The sequence below is a fragment of the Scyliorhinus torazame genome, chromosome 1 (genome assembly GCF_047496885.1).
Source record: "Scyliorhinus torazame isolate Kashiwa2021f chromosome 1, sScyTor2.1, whole genome shotgun sequence".
Classification (NCBI taxonomy): domain Eukaryota; kingdom Metazoa; phylum Chordata; class Chondrichthyes; order Carcharhiniformes; family Scyliorhinidae; genus Scyliorhinus; species Scyliorhinus torazame.
The window spans coordinates 173,761,385-173,787,048 of NC_092707.1; the positions used below are offsets into that span (position 1 = coordinate 173,761,385).

The 25,664-nt window shown below is 43.5% G+C and overlaps 2 protein-coding genes across 3 annotated transcripts in view; one reads left to right on the forward strand and one right to left on the reverse strand.

The window, feature by feature from the left end:
• cap1 (CAP, adenylate cyclase-associated protein 1 (yeast)) overlaps window positions 1–4,055 on the forward strand; it is a 55,398-nt gene extending 51,343 nt beyond the window's left edge. For both annotated transcript variants that reach the window (XM_072501161.1, XM_072501162.1), the window contains exon 13: window positions 1,893–4,055. In XM_072501161.1, coding sequence (XP_072357262.1) covers window positions 1,893–1,976 — 84 coding nt within the window. In that variant the 3' untranslated portion in view covers window positions 1,977–4,055. The remainder of the gene's footprint in view (window positions 1–1,892) is intronic.
• LOC140416960 (palmitoyl-protein thioesterase 1-like) lies at window positions 1,893–25,252 on the reverse strand. Its single transcript, XM_072501163.1, has 9 exons — window positions 25,085–25,252; window positions 24,035–24,144; window positions 17,853–17,980; window positions 17,679–17,749; window positions 17,266–17,368; window positions 10,233–10,323; window positions 9,890–9,988; window positions 8,528–8,599; window positions 1,893–5,403 (listed from the first exon to the last, which is right to left on the reverse strand). Exons 1-9 carry the CDS (start codon window positions 25,212–25,214, stop codon window positions 5,281–5,283), a joined length of 927 nt encoding a protein of 308 aa, XP_072357264.1. The 5' UTR covers window positions 25,215–25,252; the 3' UTR covers window positions 1,893–5,280.
• Window positions 25,253–25,664: the final 412 nt, after the last annotated feature.

A 25,664-nucleotide genomic window follows, 5' to 3' on the forward strand; every position in this document is an offset into this window, starting at 1 on the left:
GTTTCTAAACTCCAGATGATCAAAATTCAAACCGCTAACCAAGCAAAGTTGTCTGGCTGCACTTCAACTACCAGAATGCCTGGTGTCAGGAGACCACATGACTGCAGTTTAATGTAAACCATCTCTCAAATATAATAGGTTTACTGCATCTTGGTGATTTGAGACATGGTAAGTGGTTGCTATACTTGCCTCCTAAATGATCAGCCAATATTGTGCAGTTAGGTGGAAGTATTGAATGAAAGCATGTCATAAGAAATGTGAGCATGGTCCTTCAAGTCTGCTCTGCCATTCCGTAAAATCATTGACATACCACCTTATTAAACTTCAGTGTTTCATGGTTGAGGTTAAGAATTCAATTTGGGGCTACTTCTGCGTAGGTACTTGACCCATAGTGAAGAACAACAAACTTATAACATCTAACAGGATGGCATTTCTCAGAATGTACTTTGCTTGAGAAAAATCAGCTAACTGATTTAACCTTAAGAAGGAACACAGCTAATCCGTTGACTGCATGCAGCCTGTTGTGAATAAAGCATTGAGAGACATCTTTAAAAGATTGAACCATGAAACAACTAGTTATCTATGGAACGAGTTGGCAACAGCATGGAGTCATTACAGGAGGTTTACTTGAAAACAAAATAAAGTTTTTCAAGGAAATGCCAAATCATGTTGATAGTAGAAATTCCATGGGTGTACTTTTAAACTTTAAGCCTCTCAATAATAGCCTTTCAAAAATAGAAAAACATGGAATAACATGAGGTAAATCTTGAGGAATTAATTGTCAAAACCAGAGAGGCTATGGCATCACTGCAGGAGTTCCTCAGGGCACTGTCCTCGGCCCAACCATCTTCAGCTGCTTCATCAATGACCTCCTTTCCATAAAGTCAGAGGTGGAAACGTTCGCTCATGGTGGCACGATGCTCAGCATCATTTGCGACTCCTTAGATACTGAAGCAACCCATGTCAAATGCAGTAAGACATGGACAGTATCCAAGCTTTGGCTGACAAGTAACATTCTTGCCACAGAAGTACTAGGCAATGACCATCTCCAACAAGAAAAAAATCTAACCATCATCCCATGACATTCAATGGTATTACCATGGCTGAATCCTCCACTATCAACATCCTGGAGGTTGCCATTGAACAAACTGAACTGGGCAAGCCATATAAACACTGTGGCTACAAAAGCACGTCAAAGGCTAGGAATCCTGCAGTGAGTAGTTCCTGACTCAAAGCCTATCCACCATCTACAAGGCACAGATCAGGAGCGTGATGGAATACTCCCCTTGTCTGGGATGAGTGCAGCCCCAACAACTTGAAGCTTGACACCCTCCAGGACCTAGCAGTCTGCTTGATTGGTGCCCTTTCTGCAAATATTCACTCCCTCCACCACCGAACAATGTCAGCAGTGTGTACCATTTGCAAGATGCACTGCAGAAACTCCCACGGCTTCTTGGGCAACACCTTTCAAACTCATTCCTGGTACCATCTAGAAGGACAATGGCAGCAGACACATGGGAACATCACCACTGAGAAGTTCCCCTCCATGCCACTCACCAGCCTGACTTTGAAATATATTGCCGTTCCTTCACTGTTGCTGGGTCGCAATCCTGGAACTCCCTCCCTAAAAGTACTGAGCGTGCCTACACCACAGGGACTACAGTGGTTCAAGAACGCAGCTCAGCACTACCATATCGAGGACAATTAGTGGTGGGTAATGAATGCTGGCCAGCAATGCTCCCATCCCGTAAATGAGATTTTAACAATGTCTTGATGCTATCACTGGCTATAAAGTAAAGATCCAGATCCTCAGTTTATTGTTCATGAAAATTCATGGAATAAAAAAATATTTATTTTAGCAGTTGTTCACTTGGTTGATTTTTCTTTTACAGGTCGAGTGCCCCATCCCAGAACAATTCAAGACTGTCTGGAATGGGAAGAAACTGGCGACTACAGTAACAGAAATATCCTGTTAAATGTATGGTTACTGAGGGCGTTTACCTACAGGCATGATATTAATGTCTTCGCTAGTAATGATGAACTCCGATTAATCTGTAGAAGCAACAAGCTAACTTTCTGCACATTCTACTCTTAAACTTGTCCTATCACTCCTCATGAGAGGTAATTAATCTGCTACAGCATATACCTCAGATGTACTGGGATTACACTTTCCAGTATAAAATGGCCTAAAATAGCTGGATTAGAGCATGATGGCTGGCCTGAGATTCTAACAGTATTCATGAATCTATGGGAGTAGAACACAATAAGAGATGGAAACAATTGGAGAGAACTTTTGTGAGTGAGTTTTGTGCACCAAAATGCAACTTTATTAAAGACTAATATTGCTGAGCTCTTTGGGTGGACAGGGAGAGGCGTTTATTTCTTTTACCTGCCCTTGCTTAAATAATTTTTAAAATTTTAAATGCATTGATACCATTCTAACCTTGGACGGTCTGCCATCAGTGCATAAGGGAGTTCTGATATGCAATTACAATTTTTGGTTTCATTTTATGTGCCCTCTTGCTTCAACTATTTCAGATTTGGGGTCTGTTCTGTGGAAACGCCATTGCTTTTAGTTTTAAATTATAGGTGAAACAGCTATTCACTGCACTGCTGGGATTGTTTTAATTCCTGAAACCATGTAGCCTTTTCTAGATGAATCAATGTGTATAATTGTAACACATCCAAGGTTAAGAACTTTGTCTTTGAACCAGACCAAAAATTGTGGATGAAAGGATGAGATCCTGAATTTTAGTTTTAATGGGAGTTAGAAGCTGAATCTTGTGGATGTGGTTGTGTATCAGTCTGATATCCTCCATAACTTGGATGAGGGCTGCGATAGGTTATTGTGGACTAACTGTCTTTAAAGCATTCCATACTCAGATGGGCATTTCTACTGAAAATGCAACCTCCAACATTGTTTCTCACAATCTTCCTCCATCATGTACCTTACCAATGTGGCAACATGAGTTGTACTTCCACAGTTTGCTTCTAGCAGAGCAGTTGAGAGTTGAAATTGGAATCCTGACATGTTTTGCCCTCCGTTGTGGCTAAAATAATTTAAAATATTGGAACTTTTTCTCAGGGTCCAGTTCTTATTGAAATGTGTACAGCATAGTTTGAGAATATTGCTAACACAATGCAATCCCTGAGTTTTGGTGCCTGCTTTCAGAGAGGGTTCTTTTCCTATCAAGTTAAGTCTATGAATCATTCCATATCCCAGACAGTTAAATTACTTCTGATTCCTCTCTATAAATGTTAATTTGCTTCAGTAGGAGTAATTTTTCTCCTTCAGAATTATTTCAATTTAAAATAAATTCCGTTCACAGTGAAAGCATTGTTGTATCACATTTCATGCTTGTTTTCATTTATCTGCATTTGTTTGAGGTACATTTTGCTTAATTTTAATTTTGCAATGATCAATATTGGAACTGTACTAACAAGTGGGGCAATAGTTGTGGACTAACAAAGTATATTATGATTTCTGAATGGGTCATTGAGCTCTGATTGATTATGGTGTAAGTAAATGTCTGAGTTTTGTGTGGTTATTTTGGGAAATACTTGCTAATTTATGATGGTGGTGGGAATTTCAGAGGCAATAAATATACCATGATTATATATGGCTACAATTGAGATGCAAGGCTGCTATAGCAAATTATTTCAAATTGACTATACTGTTTCAATCTTCAATTTATAATGTAATGAACTTGAGTTCTCAACATTTGAAGTGTACTTTGACAGTAAAAGGTTCTTGAGCTTTCGACCAAGTTACTGCCCCCTAATAGTACAGGATATCAATTGTACAAGTACAGATTGACCAAGTTACTGCCCCCCTAATAGTACAGGATATCAATTGTACAAGTATAGATTGATGTCAACAGCCTACTTGTGGTGTGATAACTTAGCTACTGTATTGTATGTTCAAAACTCAATATCGATCAGCATAATTTCAGAACTATACGAGGGATCAAACTTGGTTCTTGCTTCTTGTGGTTACTATTCTATCTTATGTATGTCAGGATTAAACTGCAAAATAAAATTTGCCAACTTGCTTATACAGTGTCTTGCATTTTCTTCAAGGTTGCTGATTAATGGCCATGAGTAAATCAGAGGTAAAACTGGGTGCTACATTGCCTGTTTAGGACTGGTCAGCTTTTAACTGAACTTATCTGAACATAATTCCAAGAATACTTCATGCTGGGCTACGTATAACTCTAGTTAAAGGGCAAGTTCCAGTATTAGAAAGGACACTATCTTGTATTTTTCTAGTTCTGCACTTGCCAGCCAGCCAATTACATGCTATTTAGTCCTGCCCATCTCTGAACAGCTGAATTTTGGTGGGGGGTTTCAAAGCTGGATATGAAGAGTGAGTGGGACGTGCTGGAAATGTTAAAAGAACAAACCACAATAATACTTGTACAAAGCAGATTACGACAGATGACTGTAGGAATTTTTATTAGAAAAGCAATTGCAGATAAAAACAGGAAAAACTATTCTGGCAATATCTGTAGACTTTTTCTCACAATCATAGCTGAATAGGGTCATGCTTTGTAGAATAAAGCTCACACAATACAGAACAACTTCTGCCAAGTTGGTTTGGCGAAACATAATTAACCTAACTGTACATTCAGTGCCACTCTAGTTGAACAATGAAAATCACAGCCACTAGCTATTCTGATTGTCATTTTTTTAACCTTGATCCTAATAGATGGCAATGGGATGTAGGGAGATGCATCATTACATCTATAATACTTCAAACTGTCCTAACCATGTTTGAAGAGGCTGTAGGACTGCAATATGCTCATAACTGCTTTTGGGTAATGTTGCATTGTTATTTGTGCCAGTGTAAGGATGAACTCATTCAAGTTGGGTATATATGAGAGAGCTACTACTTCGGAGAATTCTATGCTTTTCTCTCCTGTCATAAAAACTTAACACTTCAGCTGTTTCTCTAAGTGGATCACCTGTTCTATTTCTAGTTACATTGAGAGTATTTTAATGATTTTTGTGATGTACAATAGATAGTATTGTTAAAGCTAAGCGAAACCTCTTGGAAATTATCTTAAATCAGTAAGTATTGTTAAAGCTAAGCAAAACTTCATTAGAAATTATCGAGTCAGTGCATTAGAACAGTGAGCTTTGCAATATCTGGAGAGTAGTAACTTTTCTCCTTTTCCCTCCTCCTTTAACCTCTGCAATGCTTTAGATAATGGACAGTGTTAAAACATGCCATGATAGGGATGTTGAATAATCAGTTAATCTTCTGATTTAGTAAAAGGATCACTTCAGGTAAGGAACTATGTTCTTGATGAACCATTCCTCTGAAAACTGAAGGTGGTCCCCATTTGCAGTTAGAAATTCCAGTTTTTTCACTTTATCCATTGCCTTCAGTCCCAATCGATCCTATGAGAAAAAAAAAAGAAGTTTATTAATTCTTTTGTTTTCTGTAAAACCACTCCCTCAGAAATTTGTTTGGGCTTAGACCACCTGGTAACTTGCTCATCTGGCTGTTAATGTCAACTGCAAGAAAAACTGGCATGTTCTGTTCCATGTCCTCTTTGGAAATTTCATTGAAGCTTTCAGTCTTGCACTCAGTCGAATTTGGGCAACCAAAATATTTTTCCAACATCCGACTTAAATGCAGTGTTTACTGGGACCTCACTTTGACAAGATTATGGAGTGATTGCTGACAATAGCCTAACTCCTTCCAGATGATGGTGGCTGTTCATTTTTTTTTTTGGAATTAAGGGGAAATTTAGCATGGCCAATCCATACCCTGCACATCTTTGGGCTGTGGGAGGAAACCCATGCAAACACGGGGAGAATGTGCAAACTCCACACGGACAGTGACCCAGAGCCGGGATTGAACCGGGACCTTGGTGCTGTGAGGCAGCAGTGCTAACCACTGCGCCACCTTGGCTGCCCATTTTTTTTTTTTTAAATTTAGAGTAACCGATTATTTTTTTCCAATTAAGGGGCAATTTAGCGTGGCTAATCCACCTAACCTGCACATCTTTGGGTTGTGGGGGTGAAACCGATACAGATACAGGGAGAATGTGCAAACACCATACAAATGGTGACCCAGGGTCGGGATTGAACCCAGGTCCTCTGCATTGTAGGCAGCAGTGCTAACCACTGCACCGCCCAGTGGCTGTTCATTTCAAACTACTAGTTTTGCTCCCAAGCTATCAGACTGAACTCATTTGGATGTACACCCTCATCACAAATTGGCCAATGGAAATGATTAACTTCATGATAATCCTTAAACTAACAACCGGGTTACTCCAATCTTCTTCACTCAGTTACTTATAACTAAAGGTTTCTCCAACTCAAACTCTTACTTTGGTGATCACATTTAAAATCCATATCCACTAATTGTAGAAGATCCCAGTCACCATTATTTCTTTCCCGGATTCCTTTAGGATCCTAATAGCATGCTTGACATCGAAATTACCCAAATCCTCATTCTGGTAGTGAGAAGTGGTGTGACCATAGCAATAAAGCACAGTTTTATAATTCAGCCCTCCCTCCCCAACTCAGTCATGTCAAAACCCTCTCGATTGAAAGTTTGCCCCTTAATCTTAGCCACATCCAAACCTCAAGAATGCTTTAGTGGCCTGGGATATTTTTACACGAAAGTTTTAAAAAAAATATAGAGTACCCAATTCTTTCTTTCCCACCGTGCAGCCCCCTTGCTAATTTTCTCTTGGCTTTTCCAGTATTGGCATTTTTAATTATCTGTTCTCATAGGTGCCAAAGTTTCTGTTTTATATGTTTTAATCAAACTTGATTTGTAACCTTTCCAACACTAGCTATTTCTCATTGCTCATCTGTTTTCCCTCGATAGCCCTTTTTATCTTGTTGTACCTTGTTTTGTGATGTCCAGTCAAATTTCTCTCCGGAATTTTAGTCAGAAAAGGCTGTTAGCCTGACATTTGGTCTTCTAGGGAGGTGACTTTCTACAGCATGAGATGCCGGCGTTGGACTGGGGTGAGCACAGTAAAGTCTTACAACACCAGGTTAAAGTTAGAGGTGTGAATTGTCTCAAGCCAGGCCAGATGGTGGGGGATGACCGACATGAATCCAAGGTCCCGGTTGAGGCTGTACTCATGTGTGCGGAACTTGGCTATAAGTTTCTGCTCGGTGATTTTGCATTGTCGCGTGTCCTGAAGGCCACCTTGGAGAATGCTTACCCGGAGATCAGAGGCTGAATACCCTTGACTGCTGAAGTGTTCCCCGACTGGAAGGGAACATTCCTGCCTAGCAAATGTCATGCGATGTCCGTTCATCCGTTGTCGCAGCGTCTGCATGGTCTCGCCAATGTACCACGCTTCGGGACATCCTTTCCCGCAGCGTAGGAGGTAGACAACGTTGGCAGAGAGTTGCCAGAGTATGTACCGCATACCTGGTGGGTGGTGTTCTCGCGTGTAATGGTGGTATCCATGTCGATTATCTGGCACTTCTTGCAGAGATTGCCGTAGCAGGGTTGTGTGGTGTCGTTGTTCTGAAGGCTGGGTAGTTTGCTGCAAACAATGGTTTGTTTGAAGGCAAGTAGTGGGGGTGTGGGGATGACCTTGGAAAGATGTTCATCTTCGAAGATGTCGTAGTTTCTCCGCTCTGGGGAAGTACTGGACGACGAAGGGTACTCTATCGGTTGTATCCCGTGTTTGTCTTCTGAGGAGGTCGGTGTGTTTTTTTGCTGTGGCGCGTTGGAACTGTCTATTGATCAGTGCCATATTCCGTTCGTACGAGGGCATCTTTCAGCGTCTGTAGATGTCTGTTATGCTCCTCGTCTGAGCAGATCCTGTGTATACGGAGGGCTTGTCCATAGGGGATGGTTTCTTTAATGTGTTTAGGGTGGAAGCTGGAGAAGTGGAGCATCGTGAGGTTATCCGTGGGCTTGTGGTAAAGCAAAGTGCTGAGATGACTGTCCTTGATACAGCACAGGAACAGGCCCTTCGGCCCTCCAAGCCTCTGCCGACCATGCTGCCCGTCTAAAATAAATGATGGAGATGAGTGTGTCCAAGAATGCAACCGATTTTGGAGAGTAGTCCATGATGAGTCTGATGGTGGGAAGGAACTTGTCATCGTGTAGTCGTTTCAGTGATTCTTCACCGTGGCTCTAAAGGGAAAAAAAGTCATCTATGTATCTGGTGTATAACGTCGGTTGAAGGTAGTGTTCAAACTTGTGCATGAAGATGTTGGCATATTGTGGTGCGAATTTGGTCCCCATGGCTGTTCCGTGCATCTGGATGAAGAACTTGTTATCGAAGGTGAAGTTGTGATCCAGAATGAAGCGGATGAGTTGCAAAATTGCGGCTGGAGATTGACAGTTGTCTTGTGTTGAGTACTGAGTCATAATGTTTCTGGAACATACCTCTTCATTCACCTGAGAAAGGAGCAGTGCTCTGAAAGCTAGTGATTTGAAACAAATCTGTTGGACTTTAACCTGGTGTTGTAAGACTTCTTACTGTTCTACAGCATGAGTAGAGGTAAACCACGTAAGTAACATTGTAACAAATCTTACCTCTTGATAAAGAACACTCTCCTTTAAGGTGTAAGTTTCCTTTGCCTGGCCAGCCTTGTAGAAACCAAACCACTGGAATAGATGAAAGGCAATGCTTTAAATGTTGGATTTGTTAAAATGAGACTGCTTATGAAGAAGGCACAGTAGGTAGTGCGCGGCCATGGCTTGGGCTTTGAAGTTTAAAATTGTTCTGCTTTAATTTTAAGGAAAGCAGTAAATAGATTGTACAACATTACTTGCTTTTCTTTTCTTTAGGTTCCACTATCCTGTTAATTAAAAAAATTATGGATGTAATGGAACAGCTAACTGATCATGTGTACACTTCCTTTTTGTTCAGTTAGGACTCTGGCTGTGGGAATCACCCCAACGACCAGTAATGTGTACACACTCTAGGTTGTTTGAGTAATCAAAGTTGGTTAATGGTCAATCATTCATGTTTGGAAGTATTATGGAACTGTCTGACCTGCGCATTTGATTACACATGGACCTGGCTATGCTATTGAAGTGGCCTCGCATGCATCCCCAACTTGAGTAGAGTGCCATGCTCGTAGTCAACAGGGATAAAGGGAGCTTGTGGAACAAGAACAACCTGCATTTATATAGTACTTTTTAAACCCACTATCCTTTGGTCAAAGTGACAGATTTTAAGAAAGACCTTACTGGGAATAATTTTAAGGAAGGATATCAACCTGGTGGATGGCAATGCTCGAGTGGCTCTGAGGATGCATGAAGCTCCACTTTGGTAGGATATCCTGTTGGCACTTTTGATGCTGCAGCAAGGGAGGACCCCTTTGTGACGGATGCAAACAAGGAGTTGTGGAAAAGATTGGGTAGTTTATGAATAGGGAGGACCCCTTTGTGACGGATGCAAACAAGGAGTTGTGGAAAAGATTGGGTAGTTTATGAATGCGGAGGTGTCGAGGGTGATATTTGAAGAGGCCGATGGTTGGTTTTAAAACAGGAGAAATGGCACTCGAGAAAACTATTTGATTAGCCAGCCAAGGATAGTTGTTTAGTGAGGGTGGGTCTCAGAGGGCATAAGAGATGGATGAGAAACAGTGCCTAGAGAGAGCTAAATAAGCAAGGGGAAGGAAGACAGCAGCTGAACATATGGTCTCAACTTAGTGACAAAAAAAGTTCATAAGAATTTCAAAGAGATGAAGCCAGAATTCTGCTTGTAATGATGGTACACAATTGGTGAGAGGATGGGGTTGGAGATATGCTCTCTAATAACTGACTGTATACTGGAATCAATTTAGTTTCCTTACTTGCCTTGATAACTCTCTGCAAGAGTTATAAAATATGGAAATAAAAAAACAATTGAAATTGTTCTGATGAAGAGTTGAGAGCAAACATTCTCACCTCTGAATCAACTGGATCAACCATGGTATCGCTCGAGAATTTCACCATTACAAACTTCTTCAATTTCATCAGATTCTCCTTATAACTTTCATTAATGCCCTGTAACAAAAATGGAGAGTAATTGAATCTCAAAATAACATTCAAATCCCAAGTTTAAATGTCATTTGATGGCTACACTCTGCAGTTGCTACAGTAAGATCCAGGCATATCTATTCCAATAAATGACTACCAGCATTAATCTAAGACAAGTATGAATACAGCGGAAGACAAAAATACATCTCTGAACAGAATGCTGATACAGCCCCAGGAGTTAAAGTTTTTCTCTAAGTCACAGTATACATACCCTTTCTTGATTAATGTCAGCCAAGAAAATACTTTTGTTCCTGTATAGGTCTTCATTCAAGGGATCATGCCAGTATTCTGCCTGTACCAAGCTAACAGGAAAACAATTGAAAGTAAACAATTAACAGTTTTCAGCAATTACAGAAATAATTAAATTCACCATGCCCTTTATGGGTATGTTGAATTAGTGAGGGGAAAACCCATAGAGGTGGACATCACTGAGATCCTTTCTCCATTATTCCTCCAATTAACTCCATTTGAGTAGGATAACTAGGTTGGAGGGGACAAGGTGGGATAGTGTCACGTTTACTAAAGTTGTGGGTCACTGACCTGCCAACAGGGTGGAAAGCAGACTGAAGAGATTCAAAGTGGGAATGGTGGCTGAATCAAGCACCAATCTAATCTAATCTAATTTTCCAGCACTTGGTGCAATCCTTATTCAGCTAAATGCTGCTTAAAAGTTGTGGGTTCCCATATCTATCACCCTTTCAAGCAGTGAGTTCCAGATTCCCACCACCCTGTGAATGAAAAGGTTTTTCCTCAAACCTCTACACCTGCCTGTAAATCTATGTCCCCTGGTTGTCAACCCCTCTATTCGGGGAAAGTTTCTTCATATCTACCCTGTGTCCCCTCAACTTTGTGTACCAGCATTCCTGTGTGTTGAGAGAGCTTACACAATTGTAGATCTACAAATACTGTTGTAATAATAACATCCAATTATTTGTGCACTTTAATAACAGTATGATGGGGTTTATTTGCCCGGGGTGGGTGGGGAGAAAGAGAAGAGAATGAATTTTTGGGTTATCTTTTACTTTATGTAGTTATGATTGACTTTGTTTTCAGGACTGCGGAAGGAAATTAGTTTATGGAATTATGCAATTGTCTCTGGAATTATTAAATATTGTGGCACTGGGTACTAACTAAAATAAAAGGAAGTAAATTAAAATTTTAAAATGTATTCTACAAATAGCAAGGAACCCAGCACCAAACCCTCCAGTACACCACTGGACACAGGCCGTCACAAGAACCAGCTTTGACCATCACCCTCTGCCTCCTGACATTAAGCCGATTTTAGGTCCAAATTGCCCTGGATCAGGTGACACAGTGATCATCACTGCTGCCTCATGGCACGGAGGACCCGTGTCCAATCCCGGCACCGGGTCACTGTCCTGTGGAGTTTGCACATTCTCGTGCCTGCATGGGTCTCACCCCATAACTCAGATGTGCAGGGTAGGTGGATTGGCCATCCTAAATTGCCCTTTAATTGGGAAAAAAAAATCAGGTACTCTAAATTGATTTTTTAAAAACAATTTGCCCTGGATTACATAGGCTCTTTCTTGATTAGTCTCCCATGCAGGACCTTGCCAAAAGCCTTACTGAAGTCTATATTGACACCGTCAACTGCACTATCCTCATCTACATACCTGTTCATCTCAAAATTCAAATCCAATTTATCAGAAATTATATCCCCTTGATAAGTGGAGGTTAATTCTGTCCCTCAAGATTTTTTTCCAATATTTCCCTACCACTGATGTTGGAATCACTGGCCCGTAATTCTGTTTTTTCCCTATTTCCCTTCCTGAATAATGGTTCCATATTAGCCATCCTCCACTCCTCTGGCACCTCACCTGGGGCCAAAGAGGTTTTGATAATTGGCATCGGAGTCCCTACAATCTCTGCCCTTGCCTCACACAGCAGCCTAGGATACATCTCATTTGAGCTTGGAGATTTATCCACTTTTAAACCCAGTATAGCCACCAACACTTCCTCCCTCTCAATCTAATCTATTCAATTAAATAACAGTCTCCCTCCCTGCTTTCTAGATCTACAACGTCATAGAATGTACAGTGCAGAAGGAGGCCATTCAGCCTATCGAGTCTCCACCGGCCCGTGGAAAAAGCATCCCACTTAAGCCCCCACCTCTACCCCATCCCTTGAACCCAGTAACCGCACCTAACCTTTTGGACATTAAGGGGCAATTTAGCATAGCCAATCCAGAAATATTGGGAGAATCCCTATGAAAATTCAACTCTAAAGATACTAAACAATGGAAAAGCTGCTCTCTTTTCCCTTGGGCCAGACATCATCATTTTGTAGCCATTCATAATGAACTGTCCAGAATAGTATTTAAGGAGACTGGTTTAGCTCAGTGGGCTAGACAGCTGATTTGTGATGCAGAACAAAGCCAGCAGCGCGGGTTCAATTCCCGTACCAGCTGAGAATTTTGAATTATCCCTCTGTGTACCCGAACAGGCACCAGAATGTGGCAACTAGGGACTTTTCGCAGTAACTTCATTGCAGTGTTAATGTAAGCCTACTTGTGACAAAAAGATTATCAAGTTGCTTTTCTTAAAAAAAAAAAGTTCTGAATTTTGTAAGAATTTCAGCCGAGGTGAGTAGACGCCCTTCTCTAAAGTGAACATAGATGCAAAATACTAATTTAATACCTCATCTACATCTTCGGCTCCACAGTGTTACTTTTGTCCTTAATTGGCCGTACTCTTTTTCCCAGTTTTCCTCTTGCCTTTAATATACTTATGAAAGGGGCAGCACGGTGGCGCAGTGGATTAGCCCTGCTGCCTCACGGCGCCGAGGTCCCAGGTTCGATCCCGGCTCTGGGTCACTGTCCATGTGGAGTTTGCACATTCACCCCGTGTCTGCGTGGGTTTCGCCCCCACGACCCAAAGGTGTGCAGGGTAGGTGAATTGGCCACACTAAATTGCCCCTTAATTGGAAAAAATGAATTGGGTACTCTAAATTTTTTTCTTTTTTAAAATATATACTTAGGAAACACCTTGGGCCTTGTTTATAAATATTGACCACATCAAAGAGAGGGAAGTGCATTCCAATCACTCAAGCTGCAGATGATTTGTGGAAGCTGGCAATCACAGCCCACTACTAGAAAGTTATGAATGGCTTTCGGCTAATGGATCTGAGGGCTCCAGACTCGGTTCACAGATTTTCTGCTTCCACAAATGGAGCTTCAAGCTAAATGTTACAGCTGTAATGTTTTTCACTATCCCTCCATGGGCTGTTCTCTGGCTTCCAGACAAGGATCTCTTTTCTTGGGGGATGGGGGGGTCTGGTAGAGATGGGGTAGTGCATTGTTGTGGGTAGGGAGTGTGGCCCTCGGATGGACTTTGGGCTCCCCTGGCCCACCACGAATGCATATGATCTACACCCACTACAAACAGCGTGGACCTAGATTCTGGCACCGGGGAGGGGGCTCGGAGCATCACGTTCGATTCGCCAATGCCTGGTGCTGATCCCAATTTTGCGATTCTCCACCGCATCGTGGTCCCCGCTACCGGTGTCAGTCGACGGAGAATCTATTAGCCTTGCTTAGCATGTTTTTTGTGTGTTTATATGCATGATTGAATACAATATTCAAAGCAGCTTCTTGAGCTATTTAGCAGAGAAAACACCGCAAACTAAATGATGCTCTCTTGAAGTTCTGCGTTTGTGGTCTGTAAATGCTAATAGGAATTTAAGGGACACATTGAATCAATGCAGGTCTCTATTTGCTGATCTGGATAGTTTATTTTTCTTCAATCACCTTTCTAATCTATTCTTGCATGTCAACATGGTCACTACTTCAATCACCTATTTGGGTAATGCATTCCACAGCCTCACAATTTTTTTTAAACTCCTTGTTCTGTCCTAAACCTTTTACATTTTGTCATATCTATCCCCTCCTTTTGGACCCTTTCGTCATTGGGAAATTTCTATCCACTCTATTTCATTCACAATTTCAAGAGCAATTAAACCATCCTGAAATTTCCTCTGTTCTAAAATACTCATTATGGGCGACTTCAAGATACGCCACTGTACTCTCTTCCTGCCTCATCATTCTTCTTGTAGAGTTCACCCCAAAACCCATTATGAAACTTGAAACTAAGGCTTTCTATTAGATTCATAAATGTTTCCCAGGGGCAGCACTGTGGCGCAGTGGATAGCACTGGGACGATGGCGCTGAAGACCCGGTTCGAAGCCGGCTCTAAGTCACTGTCCGTGTGGAGTTTGCACATTCTCCCCGTGTGTGCGTGGGTTTCACCTCCACAACCCCAAGATATGCAGGTTAGATGGATTGGCCATGCGAAATTGCCCCTTAATTGGAAAAAATGTTTCCTGACTTCTATATATTCCTTCTTCCAGACACTTTGCCTTTGCTGAGCGCGAACTCCAAAATTCCTAGCCTTCTCCCATTCAGATTTTTTTTTAAATTCAAAGTACCACCTCACATTCACCGATATTGAATTCTGCCAGTTTTAAAAAGACCCATTCATCATCCCCTCCAGTTTTGTTTGGCCCTCACTTACATGCTATGCCTCCTCTAGCCCATCATCTATAGTGAACAGAAGTCGTTCCAGGAATGTAATTCCATAGACAAATACCAACCAAGCTGAGAAACTGTCCTCCACTCCAAATGTCCCTCCACCCACCATAACTAGTTTTTAAATCAAGTATGCTGTCCTCCACTCCCCCTTAATTTCATACCGCTTACATTTCTCCAATTAGCTCGTGTGTGGTTTGTCAAACATCTTATCCACTTCCACTACACTAACAGCAGTTTCCCCCATATCAGTCACTTGTGCAAAGAATTCTTACCTCGCCCTCCAGCATGATTTTTAAAAAATAATCTTTATTGTCACAGGTAGGCTTACATTAACACTGCAATGAAGTTACTGTGGAAAAACCCCTAGTTGTCACATTCCGGCGCCTGTTCGGGTACACGGAGAATTCAGAATGTCCAATTCACCTAACAGCACGTCTTGTGGGAGGAAGCCGCAGCACCGGGGAGGAAACCCACGCAGACAAAGGGAGAACGTGCAGCCGCACAGACAGTGACCCAAGCCGGGAATCGAACCTGGTACCTTGGAGCAACCATGCTACCCACTGTGCTACAGCGTTGCCCGTTTTCCTGACCGAAACCAGTTTTCACAAACCACAGTAAATTTAAATTGTACTCTTGCCAGCTGTCAGAGTGTGTATTTTATTGTTTCACCCTCATATGAACACAGGGCGGTGAACAGCATATTCGCTTTCTCATAGTGCAATGGATATTTACTGATTACTGACAAACATATGAAATGGGAGCTGAAGTGGCCATTTTGCCTCTCAAGTCTGCTCCACCATTCAATAAGTTCATGGCTGACCTGTTTGTTTTCAATTCCACAACCGTTGATTCCCTTGGCTAATTAAAATATGTGGCATAATAAGTTGCAATGAGGAAATAAGAAATTTATAAATGGATATAGATAGGTGAGTGGGCCAAAATGTGGCTGATGGGGTTTAATGTGGATAAGTGCGAGATTATCCATTTTGGTCAGAAAAATGGAAAGCAAATGATCTAAATGGAGAGAAACTAGAGTGCTTAGATACAGAGAGATCTGGGTGTCTTCGTGTATGAATCACAGAAAACTAGTATGCAGGTGCTGCACGCAAGATGGCAGGCAAATAGAGTTTGGGCCTTTATAGCTAAAGGAATAGAATATAAAAGGAGAGAAATGTTGCTGCAACTGTAGACAACATTGGTGAGACTGCACCTGGAGTACAGTGTACAGTTTTAGTTCCCTTATTTGAGGAAGGATGTAGTGGCAATAGAGGCCATTCAGAGTAGGTTCACTAGATTAATTCCAGAGAAGTTTATCTTATGAACAGAGATAAGAACTTTGTCTTATGAAGAGGCTGAGCAGTTTAGGCCTATACTCTCTAATGTTTAAGAGAATGAGAGGAGATCTAATTGAGGTATACAAGATAATAAAAGGTATTGACAAAGTAGACATAGAGCAGATGCTTCCTCTTGTGGGGCAATCTAGAATGAGAAGTCACAGTTTGAGGATAAGGGGTAGCAGATTTAAAACAGAAATTAGGAGAAATTACTTCTTTCAAAGGGTCATGAATCTGGAATTCACTACCCCCAGAGAGCGATGAATGCCGGGACAGTGAGTAAATTTGAGGAGATATACAGATCTTTAATTAGTAATGGGTTGAAGGGTTTTGGAGAATGGGCAGGAAAGTGGAGTTGAGGCCAAGATGAGATCAACCATGATCGTATTGAATGGCAAGGTGGACTGGATGGGCTCTATTGCTTACTCCTGGTTCTTATTAATCTAATAAAAGGAAAATACTGCAGATGCTGGAAATCTGAAATAAGCATCTATCTACCTCGGTCTTAAAAATATTCAATGAAAGGGCTGCATGGTGGTTAGTACTACTGCCTCACGGTGCCGAAGACCCAGGTTGGATTCCGGCCCTGGATCACTGTCCGCGTGGAGTTTGCACATTCCCCCGTGTACGTGTGGGTCTCACCCCCACAACCCAAAGATGTGCAGGGTAGGTAGACTGGCCGTGCTAAATTGCCCCTTAATTGGAAAAAAAAAGAATTGGGTAATAAATTTTTTAAAATTTTTTTTACATGACCTCCACTGCAGAGAGTTCTAAAGATGCACAACCCTCAGAAGAAAATTCTCCGCATCTCGGTCCTAAAAGAGCTACTCCTCATTTCAAAACAGTGCTTCCTAGGTGTGAAGTCACCCACAAAGGAAACATCCTTTCCAAATCTGCCTTGTCGAGACCATTCAATATCTTTTATACATCAAGTCATCCCTCACTCTTCTAAACTCCAATGGAAACAACTGACATCCTCTTAAGACATTGCTCATTACAGGTATCAATCTAGTAAATCTTCTCTGAACTGCCTACAATGCACTTACATCCTTCCTTAAATAAGGAGACCAAATGCACATTCTCCCCGTGTCTGTGTGGGTCTCACCCCCACAACGCAATGATATGCAGGTTAGGTAGATTGGCCACGCTAAATTGTCCCTTAATTGGAAAAAAAAAAAAGAGAATTGGGTACACTAAATTTTTTTAATTTTTATTTTTTTTAAAAGGAGACAAAAATCGCACAATTATTCGAGAAGTGATCGCACCAAACAATGCCCTGCATAACATCCTTACTGTTATGTTCAATTCCTCTTGTAAACAACGACAGGGATATTGTAAAATCTCCTAACACTGCTAATACTTACTGCTCTTGAATTGGACTACTATAAGCACCCAAGTTCAGCATTTTTCTTATCCAGTTACAGATGTGGGAACTCACTCCAGGGCAATGGGGTAAACCATACACTCCTAGAGTGGTGGGGAAAGAGGAAGAGAAATAAAATCTAAGCTTAGTCTGAAAGAAAGACAGAAAATGATTTTTCTTTCCATGTTTTAAAATCAACCTTTGATTAAGGGAAGTCAGTTGAAGAATATGATGTATTCAGTAAGATTTGCTGCAATTTATTCAAAGCTCTGTCCCAATATCAGTGTATTTTTAAAAAAACTTTAATGGATTAATTTTGAACACTCAAGAACAATGTAAAAGTTTCAACCTTCGAAAATTATACATTTGAACAAATGTAAACTTGGATTGAGTACACTGCACCAAAAGTATTACCTTGATGTTGGCCTCCAAATGTGATTAGATTTACCATGGCAGGAGAAGGACATCTCTGTGCCACAGCCCTCCTATAACAAATAGAAAATCAGCAGTGAAAAAGCTATCAAAAAGTCAGCCAAACCACCCTTTAACTGCATTTCCAAAAAAATAGGTCCCTTTAGTCATACTTACAGAAATTGACCACCTTGAGAGAAACCCATTGCATTGTATCCATCCTGTAGCTTCTTGTCCTTGGACAATATATTACAGACCAGCGCAACCTGGTCATTTACATTCATGAAGAAACTGTTCTCCATGTCCTATGAAACATTTTCAATGTATAGAGATTTTTGTGAGGGATTGCATAGTAATAGAACATAACTCAAGACAAGTTCTTTATTTTTGAAAATAAACATTTTGCTTGATATCTGGCATTGATATTTTAACATGCACAAAATAATGCTTTTCTTGAACTTTCTGGGTCTTGTACCAATTTCATTCCCAGCTTGTCCATAACACTAAGATAATAGAGGCTTCCAGTGGCAGCCACGGAATGAGCGGTCGCACATTTGGTAGCTCCCACTCAAAGTGGATATTTTTGGACGGAAGTGGAAGTTTGGATGGGAAAGGGCGTAGGAGTGCCAGGAGAAAGTGAGACTCCACTGGTGTGGCTGGTGGATGGATCCGCAGACCAGAAGTGGGTCGAGAAGAAGGGAGCCGGAGAATCTTCGTGCGAGACAAGATGGCGGAGGGTAAAGGGCAACTGGTGGACTTTTAAAAATAATCAGCCAGCAGAGAAAGGAAGCCCAGGAGGACCTGGCCAGGGTGGTAGAGCCGCTTAAAGTAGAGATTGGTCATGTGGATCACAGGCTGGAGTCCCAGGCGATCCAGAAAGTGGAGGGGCGGTGGGGGAGCACGAGGAGCAGTTGGCCTCGTTGGTGGCCGATATGGGTGTGATGTGGGAGACCCAAAAGGGGCTGAAGGAGAAGGTGGAGAATCTTGACAACTGCTCCAGAAGACAAAACTTGCGTATCGTGGGGATGCCTGAAGGCATTGAGGGAGCGGATGTCAGCATGTAAGTGGCCAAGATGTTGGAAAAGCTGATGGGGGATGGGGCCTTCGACTGACCCTTGGAGGTTGACTCGGCGCTTTTCAGGCCGCAGGTGGGTGAGCCGCCGAGGGCGATGGGATGCGGTTGCACCTTTTCCTGGACAAGGAGAATATTCTGCGATGGGTGAGGTAGAAGAGGAGGTGCACCTGGGAAGGGAAGGCGCAGTGAGTATACCAGGACCTGGGCACAGAGCTGGTGAAGAAGAGGGCCAGGTTTAACTTGGTCAAAGCTGCCCTTTCAAGAAGGGGTTGATGTTTGGTGTGCCTCATATCCACCCGCTTCTGGGTGACTTTCCAGAATCTGGAATATTATTTTGGTACACCAGAGGAGGGGACGGAATTTGTGAAGGACAATGGACTGGCAGGAGAAGGAGGACATTGAACTTTTTTGTTTTTTTATGAATTTAGAATACCCAATTCATTTTTTCCAATTAAGGGGTACTTTAGCATGGCCAATCCATCTAAACTGCACATCTTTGGGTTGTGGGGGCGAAACCCCCGCAGACACGGGGAGAATGTGCAAACTCCACATGACAGTGACCCAGAGCCGGGATCGAACCTGGGACCTCGGCACCGTGACGCAGCAATGCTAGCCACTGCGCCACCGAGCTGCCCCGACATTGAACTTTGGAGGTGGTGTGAGGAGGTGATTACTCTTGGTGGTGGTTGGAGAGCTTTTTCTCCTTTGACATGTTCTGTTGGGCTTGGTGGCAGGGTGCTTGGGGCGCATCAAGGGTGAGTGCACCTTTTTCTTTTCTTTGTTTTTTGAGGGAGTGCGAACAGAGTGTGGAATCAATGGGGGGGGGGGGAAAGGAGGCATGGAGGTCTTGGGCGGGGGCTGCCAGGCTAGCTGAGCAGGCTAGTTAATGGGAGGAGAGTTGGGGGGCGGTCAGGTGGTTGGTGTAGGGGTGAGAGATGGTGTTGTTGTTTTGATGGGGGGAGGGCAGGGTGCTGACAACGCTGATGTTGGTGTGGCGCGTTTAAAAAGTGATGCTGTTGGACATCCAAGGGAGGGCCTGGAGGGTAGCAGGACATGGGCCAGGGGCTAGCCCAAAAAAGGATATGGTTGATCGGCAGGGAGACCCCAACCAGGCTGATCAGGTGGAACATGAGGGGGCTGAATGGGCCGCTCAAATGATCACATGTACAGGGGCAACACGTGGCGCAGTGGGCCTGCCTGCGGCCTGAACAGGTGGTGCAGTGGGTTAGCACTGCTGCCTCACGGGCAGCACGGTGGCGCAGTGGGTTAGCCCTGCAGCCTCACAGCGCTGAGGTCCCAGGTTCGATCCCGGCTCTGGGTCACTGGCCGTGTGGAGTTTGCACATTCTCCCAGTGTTTGCATGGGTTTCACCCCCACAACCCCAAGATGTGCAGGGTAGGTGGATTGGCCACGCTAAATTGCCCCTTAATTGGAAAAAAATGAATTGGGTACACTAAAAAAAAATTTTATTTTTTATTTTTTTTTAAATGGTCACGTGTTCGTGCACTTGAGTAGTCTGAAGGCGGATGTGTTTTTTTTGCAAGAGACGCATTTAAAGATAAGGGGATCGGACAAGGTTGGGGAAAGAATGGGTAGGGCAGGTGTTTCTGGATATGAAGACGAGGAGGATGGGGAATCTTCCCTGATACTGAAGAAAGATGAAAATCACGAGCAGTGCGGATCCTACCGTTCGATATCGTTGTTAAATGTGGACGTCAGGTTGCTGGCGAAGGTGTTGGCTTTGCGAATTAAGGGCTGTGTCCCGGGGGTGACAGGTGAGGATCAAACCATGTTTGTGAAAGGGAGGCAGTTGTCGGCAAATGTGAGGAGGGTACTTAATGTGATTATGGTGCCCCGGAGGGGCAGGTTGTGGAGGGGGCAGTGGCGATGGATGCAGAGAAGGCTTTCGACCGGGTGGAGTGGAAATATGTGTGGGAGGTGTTGGGATAGTTTGGGTTTGGGCAGGGGTTTGTGGACTGGGTCTGGTTGCTGTAAAAGGTGCCAGTAGCAATGTGTTGACGAACCGGGTGAGCTCGGGATATTTTGGGTTGCACCATGGGACAAGGCAGGGGTGCTTGCTCTCGCCATTGCTTTTTGCCTTGGTGATAGGGTTATTGGCTATGGTGCTTAAGAGCGTCGGATTGGAACGGGATTGTGCGGCGCGTGGGGGGGGGGGGGGGCGTTGAGCACAAGGTTTTGCTGCATGTGGACAGCCTGTTGCTATATATTTCGGACCAATTGTGGGGTATTGGCAGAATTATGTGGATTTTGGAGAACTTTGGCTGGTTTTCCGATTACTAACTAAACATGGGAAAGACCGAGGTGTTCCTGATTGAGACTAGAGGGCAGGAGGGGAGGTTGGGGGAGCTGCCGTTCAAGGTGGTGGGGGCGAGTTTCAGGTAATTGGGCATCCAAGTGGCACGGGGCTGGACGCAGCTGCAAAAGTTGAATTTGGCTCGGTTGGTGGAGCAGACAAAGGGGGATTTTAAGAGCTGGGATGTGCTACCATTGTCATTGGCGGGACGGGTGCAGACAGTGAAGGTGACGGTGCTGCCAAGGTTCTTGTATATATTTCAGAACCTCCCGATTTTGGTTCCAAAGTCATTTTTTTGAAAAAGGTCAAAGCAAAGATCTCGGGGTTTGTGTGGGCAGGGAAGACCCCACGGGTCAAGAGGATATTTTTGGAATGGGGACGAGGAGGGGGGAGGTTGGTGTTGCCGAATATAATGAATTACCACTGGGTGGCTAACGGCTATGGCTGGGGAATGGGTAGTGGAGGAGGGGTCGATATGGGTGCGATGGAGGCGGCTTCTTGCAGGGGAACTAGTTGAGGGGCATTATTGACAGCACCTCTGCCATTCTTGCCGGCCAAGTACTCCACGAGCCAGTAGTGGTGTCAACCTCGAGGGTACGGGGACAGTGGAGGCAGCACTTGAGACTGGAGGGTGCTTGGCTTGGGCACCGATTTGTGATAACCATAGGTTTGCACCGGGGGGGGGGCTGGATGTGAGGTTTCGGGGGGTGGCGGCAGGCAGGGATCACGTGGATGGGGATCAGTTTGCAGGGGGCAGCTTTGCGAGCTTAGAGGACCTGAAGGAAGAATATTCCCAGTGGGAATGGTTTTAGATACTTACAGAAATGGCATTTTGTGAGGAGGGAGGTGCTTTCCCTGGCTGCCGCCCTTGGGGCTGTAGGATAAGGTGCTGTCAAGGGAAGGAGATGGGGAGGGGAAGGTGCCTAAGGTTCACCAAGACCTGATGGACTGAGAGGGAGCCTCAATAGGAGATGTGAAACGGAAATGGGTACTGGTTATTTATTATGTTGTACAATTTTGCTTCTGCTCTTATTTGCTGTGTTTGTTGTTTATATCAATGCCTTAATAGAATTTTTTTTTTTAAACACTAAGATAGTAGCAGCAGAAGTAGGACATTTGACCCAAGAAATCTACTCCGCCATTCAACGATCATGACTGATCCGATATGATAATCAAATATCACGGTACATAAATCCATAGGGCCAGATGGGATCTACCCAGAATACTGAGGGAGGAAAGGGAGGGAAATTGCTGGGGCCATAACATAAATCTTTCTATCCTTATTGGCTACAGGTGAGGTCCCAGAGGTCTGGAGAATAGTCAATGTTGTTCCTTCATTTAAGAAGGATAGCAGGACTAATCCAGGAAATTATAGGCCGGTGAGCCTTACATCAGTGGTAGGGAAATTATTGGAAAAGACGCTTGGGGACAGGATTTACTCACATTTGGAAACAAACAGACGTATTAGCAATAGGCAGCATGATTCTGTGAAGGAAAGGTTGTGTCTCACTAACTTCGACTTTTTTGAGGAAGTGACAAAGACGATTGATGAAGGAAGGGCAGTGGATGTTGTTTACATGGACTGCAGTAAAGCTCTTGACAATGTCCCTCATGGTAGACTGGTACAAAAGGTGAACTCATACTGGATCAGAGGTGAACTGGCAAAATGATACAGAACCGGCTCGGTCCTAGGAGACAGAGGGTAGCAGTGGAAGGGTGCTTTTCTGAATGGAAGGCTGTGACTAATGGTGTTCCACAGGAATCATAAGAATAGGAGCAGGAGTAGGCCATCTGGCCCCTCGAGCCTGCTCCGTTATTCAATAAGATCATGGCTGATCTTTTTGTGGACTCAGCTCCACTTACCCGCCTGCTCACCTTAATTCCTTTACTGTTCAAAAATCTATCTATATTTGCCTTAAAAACTTTCACCGAGGTAGTCTCAACTGCTTTACTGGGCAGGGAATCCATTTGGGTGAAGAAGTTCCTCCTCAACTCATCCTAAATCTGCTCCCACTTATTTTATTTTATTTTTTAATTCTCCTTTTTCACATTTTCTCCCAATTTTACACCCAACAATAATCAGGAACGAATGTAATGTCAATCCCCATATCAATAACAACGATCCCATCCTCCCACCAAACCCCCAAACATTAGCCCACATGTTAACATAAACAGATGACAAAAAGGAATCAGGAAACTCCCATAATCACCATTAACACATACAGTCCCTCTCCCCCCAACCCTCCCAGCCCCCAACCCCACCTAATGTTCGATGTGGTCCAATTCTCGAAAGTGCATAATGAATAACGCCCATGAATTGTAGAACCCCTCCATCCTTCCCCTCAGTTCAAATTTGACATTTTCAAGCGTCAAGAATTCCAGCAGGTCCCCCCTGGCATGGCACCAGGGCACAGGGTGGAGAGGTTGATCGCCACCCTAACAGGATCCGCCTTCGGGCAATCAACGAGGCGAAGGCTACAACATCTGCTCCGCGCCCGTTTCCAACCCCGGCTGGTCCGACACCCCGAATATGGCCTCCCGAGGGCCCGAGTCCAGTTTCACGTACACCACTTTAGAGATTACCCTAAACACCTCCTTTCGGTATTCCTCCAGCTTTGGACAGGATCAAAACATATGAACGTGATTTGCACCCCCCACTCACAATGTTCACACACATCTTCTACCGCGTCAAAGAGCCGGCTCATCCTCGCCCTGGTAAGGTGCGCTCTATACACCACCTTCAGCTGTATCAGCTCCAACCTTGCTCCCATTTATTTTGTGGCTATGTCCCCTAGTTCTAGTTTCACCTGCCAGTTGGAACAACGTCAGTGCTGGAACCTCTGTTGTTCGTAGTGTGTATAAATGATTTGGAGGAAAATAGCTGGTCTGATTAGTAGTTTGCGGATGACACAAAGATTGGTGAAGTTGCAGATAGTGAAGAGGATTGTCAAAAGATACATTGAGACACACCTCAGTGATAGTATTTCCAATTTCCAAGGATAAGACATAAATTCTTGGGATTTCTTGTTCCACCAGTTTCTTGATAAATCCCATGCTCAGAGGATTACAGCAGCTATCACCTAAAACATAAACAATTTGTACAGAAAGCAGAACAAAGCTACTTGAATACATGAAATAGAATTTTACAACAGAGAAACTGGTCCCTGGCCCAATTGTCGGTGGTCCTGCTCGACACAAGCTTCCTCCATTCCCTTTCATCTAAAACCTAGTGGTGTTCCACAGGAAACATCAGAATAGGAGGAGTAGGCCATCTGTTATTCGATAAGATTATGGCTGATCAAAGCCCAAGTGGACTTTTCTGGCTTCCCCTGCAAATTATCAATACAATTTGCTGCAATGGGGGAACGCGTTCCCCATTGTAACCATTCTCTGGTTAATGGAGAATGAGTTTTGTTGTTTGAGGAAGTGCACCAGTTGGTCGAGGTAGAATCGAAAACCAATTGCTAAAGGTGCGTTTTGAGTTGTGTAAGTGCAAGATATTTGGAAAAACAGCAAAACTCATTTCATGTTAAAAAATACTACACACGCTTTCTAAACTATTATCTTTTGCTCCTCCACTGAAAGCGGATCAGATTAATTTTTTTTCTTGCCCTCTTTTAAACAAAGTCCGCTTTCACTTCGCGGCCTCCTCGCTACACTTTAATGAGATTTGCCTGACTTGAATCCACGAGTGCAGCTTTAACATAATACCCTATACAAAGAGCTTTTAGAAGCAGTTCTTTTGCAAAATCATCAATTGTAGATTACAGATCTTGCCGTGCAAGATCGATAATGTCTCCATATGTGAAATACTTGCCCCTTGGTGTTTGGAGCATTCTGAATGAACGATTTCGAGCAGAGGTGGAGAAGGTTTGGGGAAGACAGGGAGAAACGCAGAAAGATTGAATTGAAAGAAGGATCGCGGCGGCGGCGCTGAGTGAAGGGGGAGAGCGACAGAAGGAGCCGCTTCGGTCGAGAAGTAGATTGGATGTGCGCGATTTGAATTCGCCGCCACCTTACCCATGCCGTGCCAAATGACAACGGGTGTTGGCTCGGTGAGGTTGCGGCTGGTGTTCCAGGAGGCGGCGGTTCGGCGGACGGAGCAGAAGGAGAAAAGCAAAAGAAGACATCCTGCGGCGAGCGGAGCCATCTCACTGAGTCATGTGACCCGCGGCTGTCATGTGACCGTGCAGCTTCTCATTGGTTGAGAATGGGCTACGGTAAATTGCTACGTCTGGCCATTAAGTTGATACGTTGCTTGGGTTGTGCAGTGAAATAAAATATTCATTTTTATATATCTGGGAGAAGGACTGTAGTGTTGAATGGTTTCATTTCAAATACTGTACAATTGGAAATGTTCACATATTTAGAGTATTACATGGAGTTTCACAGCACAGAGCGTGTCGTATCTGAGCCAGCCATTAAGCACCTAATATTCTGATCCCATTTTCCAGTACTTGATCCATACCTTGTATGCTACAGTGTTTCATCTAAATGCTTCTTAAATATTGTGAGGGTTCGCGCATCAACCACCCTTTCAAGCAGTGAGTTCCAGATTCCCACGACCCTCTGGGTGAAAAGGTTTTTCCTCAAATCCGCA

Excerpts from the sequence above, each read along its gene's own strand:
- LOC140416960 (XM_072501163.1), bottom strand. The coding sequence starts at position 25,214 with ATGGCTCCGCTCGCCGCAGGATGTCTTCTTTTGCTTTTCTCCTTCTGC. Across the intron at positions 9,989-10,232 it reads CTGACATTAATCAAGAAAGG|GGCATTAATGAAAGTTATAA; the intron begins GTATGTATACTG and ends TTTTTGTTACAG. Across the intron at positions 5,404-8,527 it reads AGAGTGTTCTTTATCAAGAG|GATCGATTGGGACTGAAGGC; the intron begins GTAAGATTTGTT and ends TTTTTCTCATAG.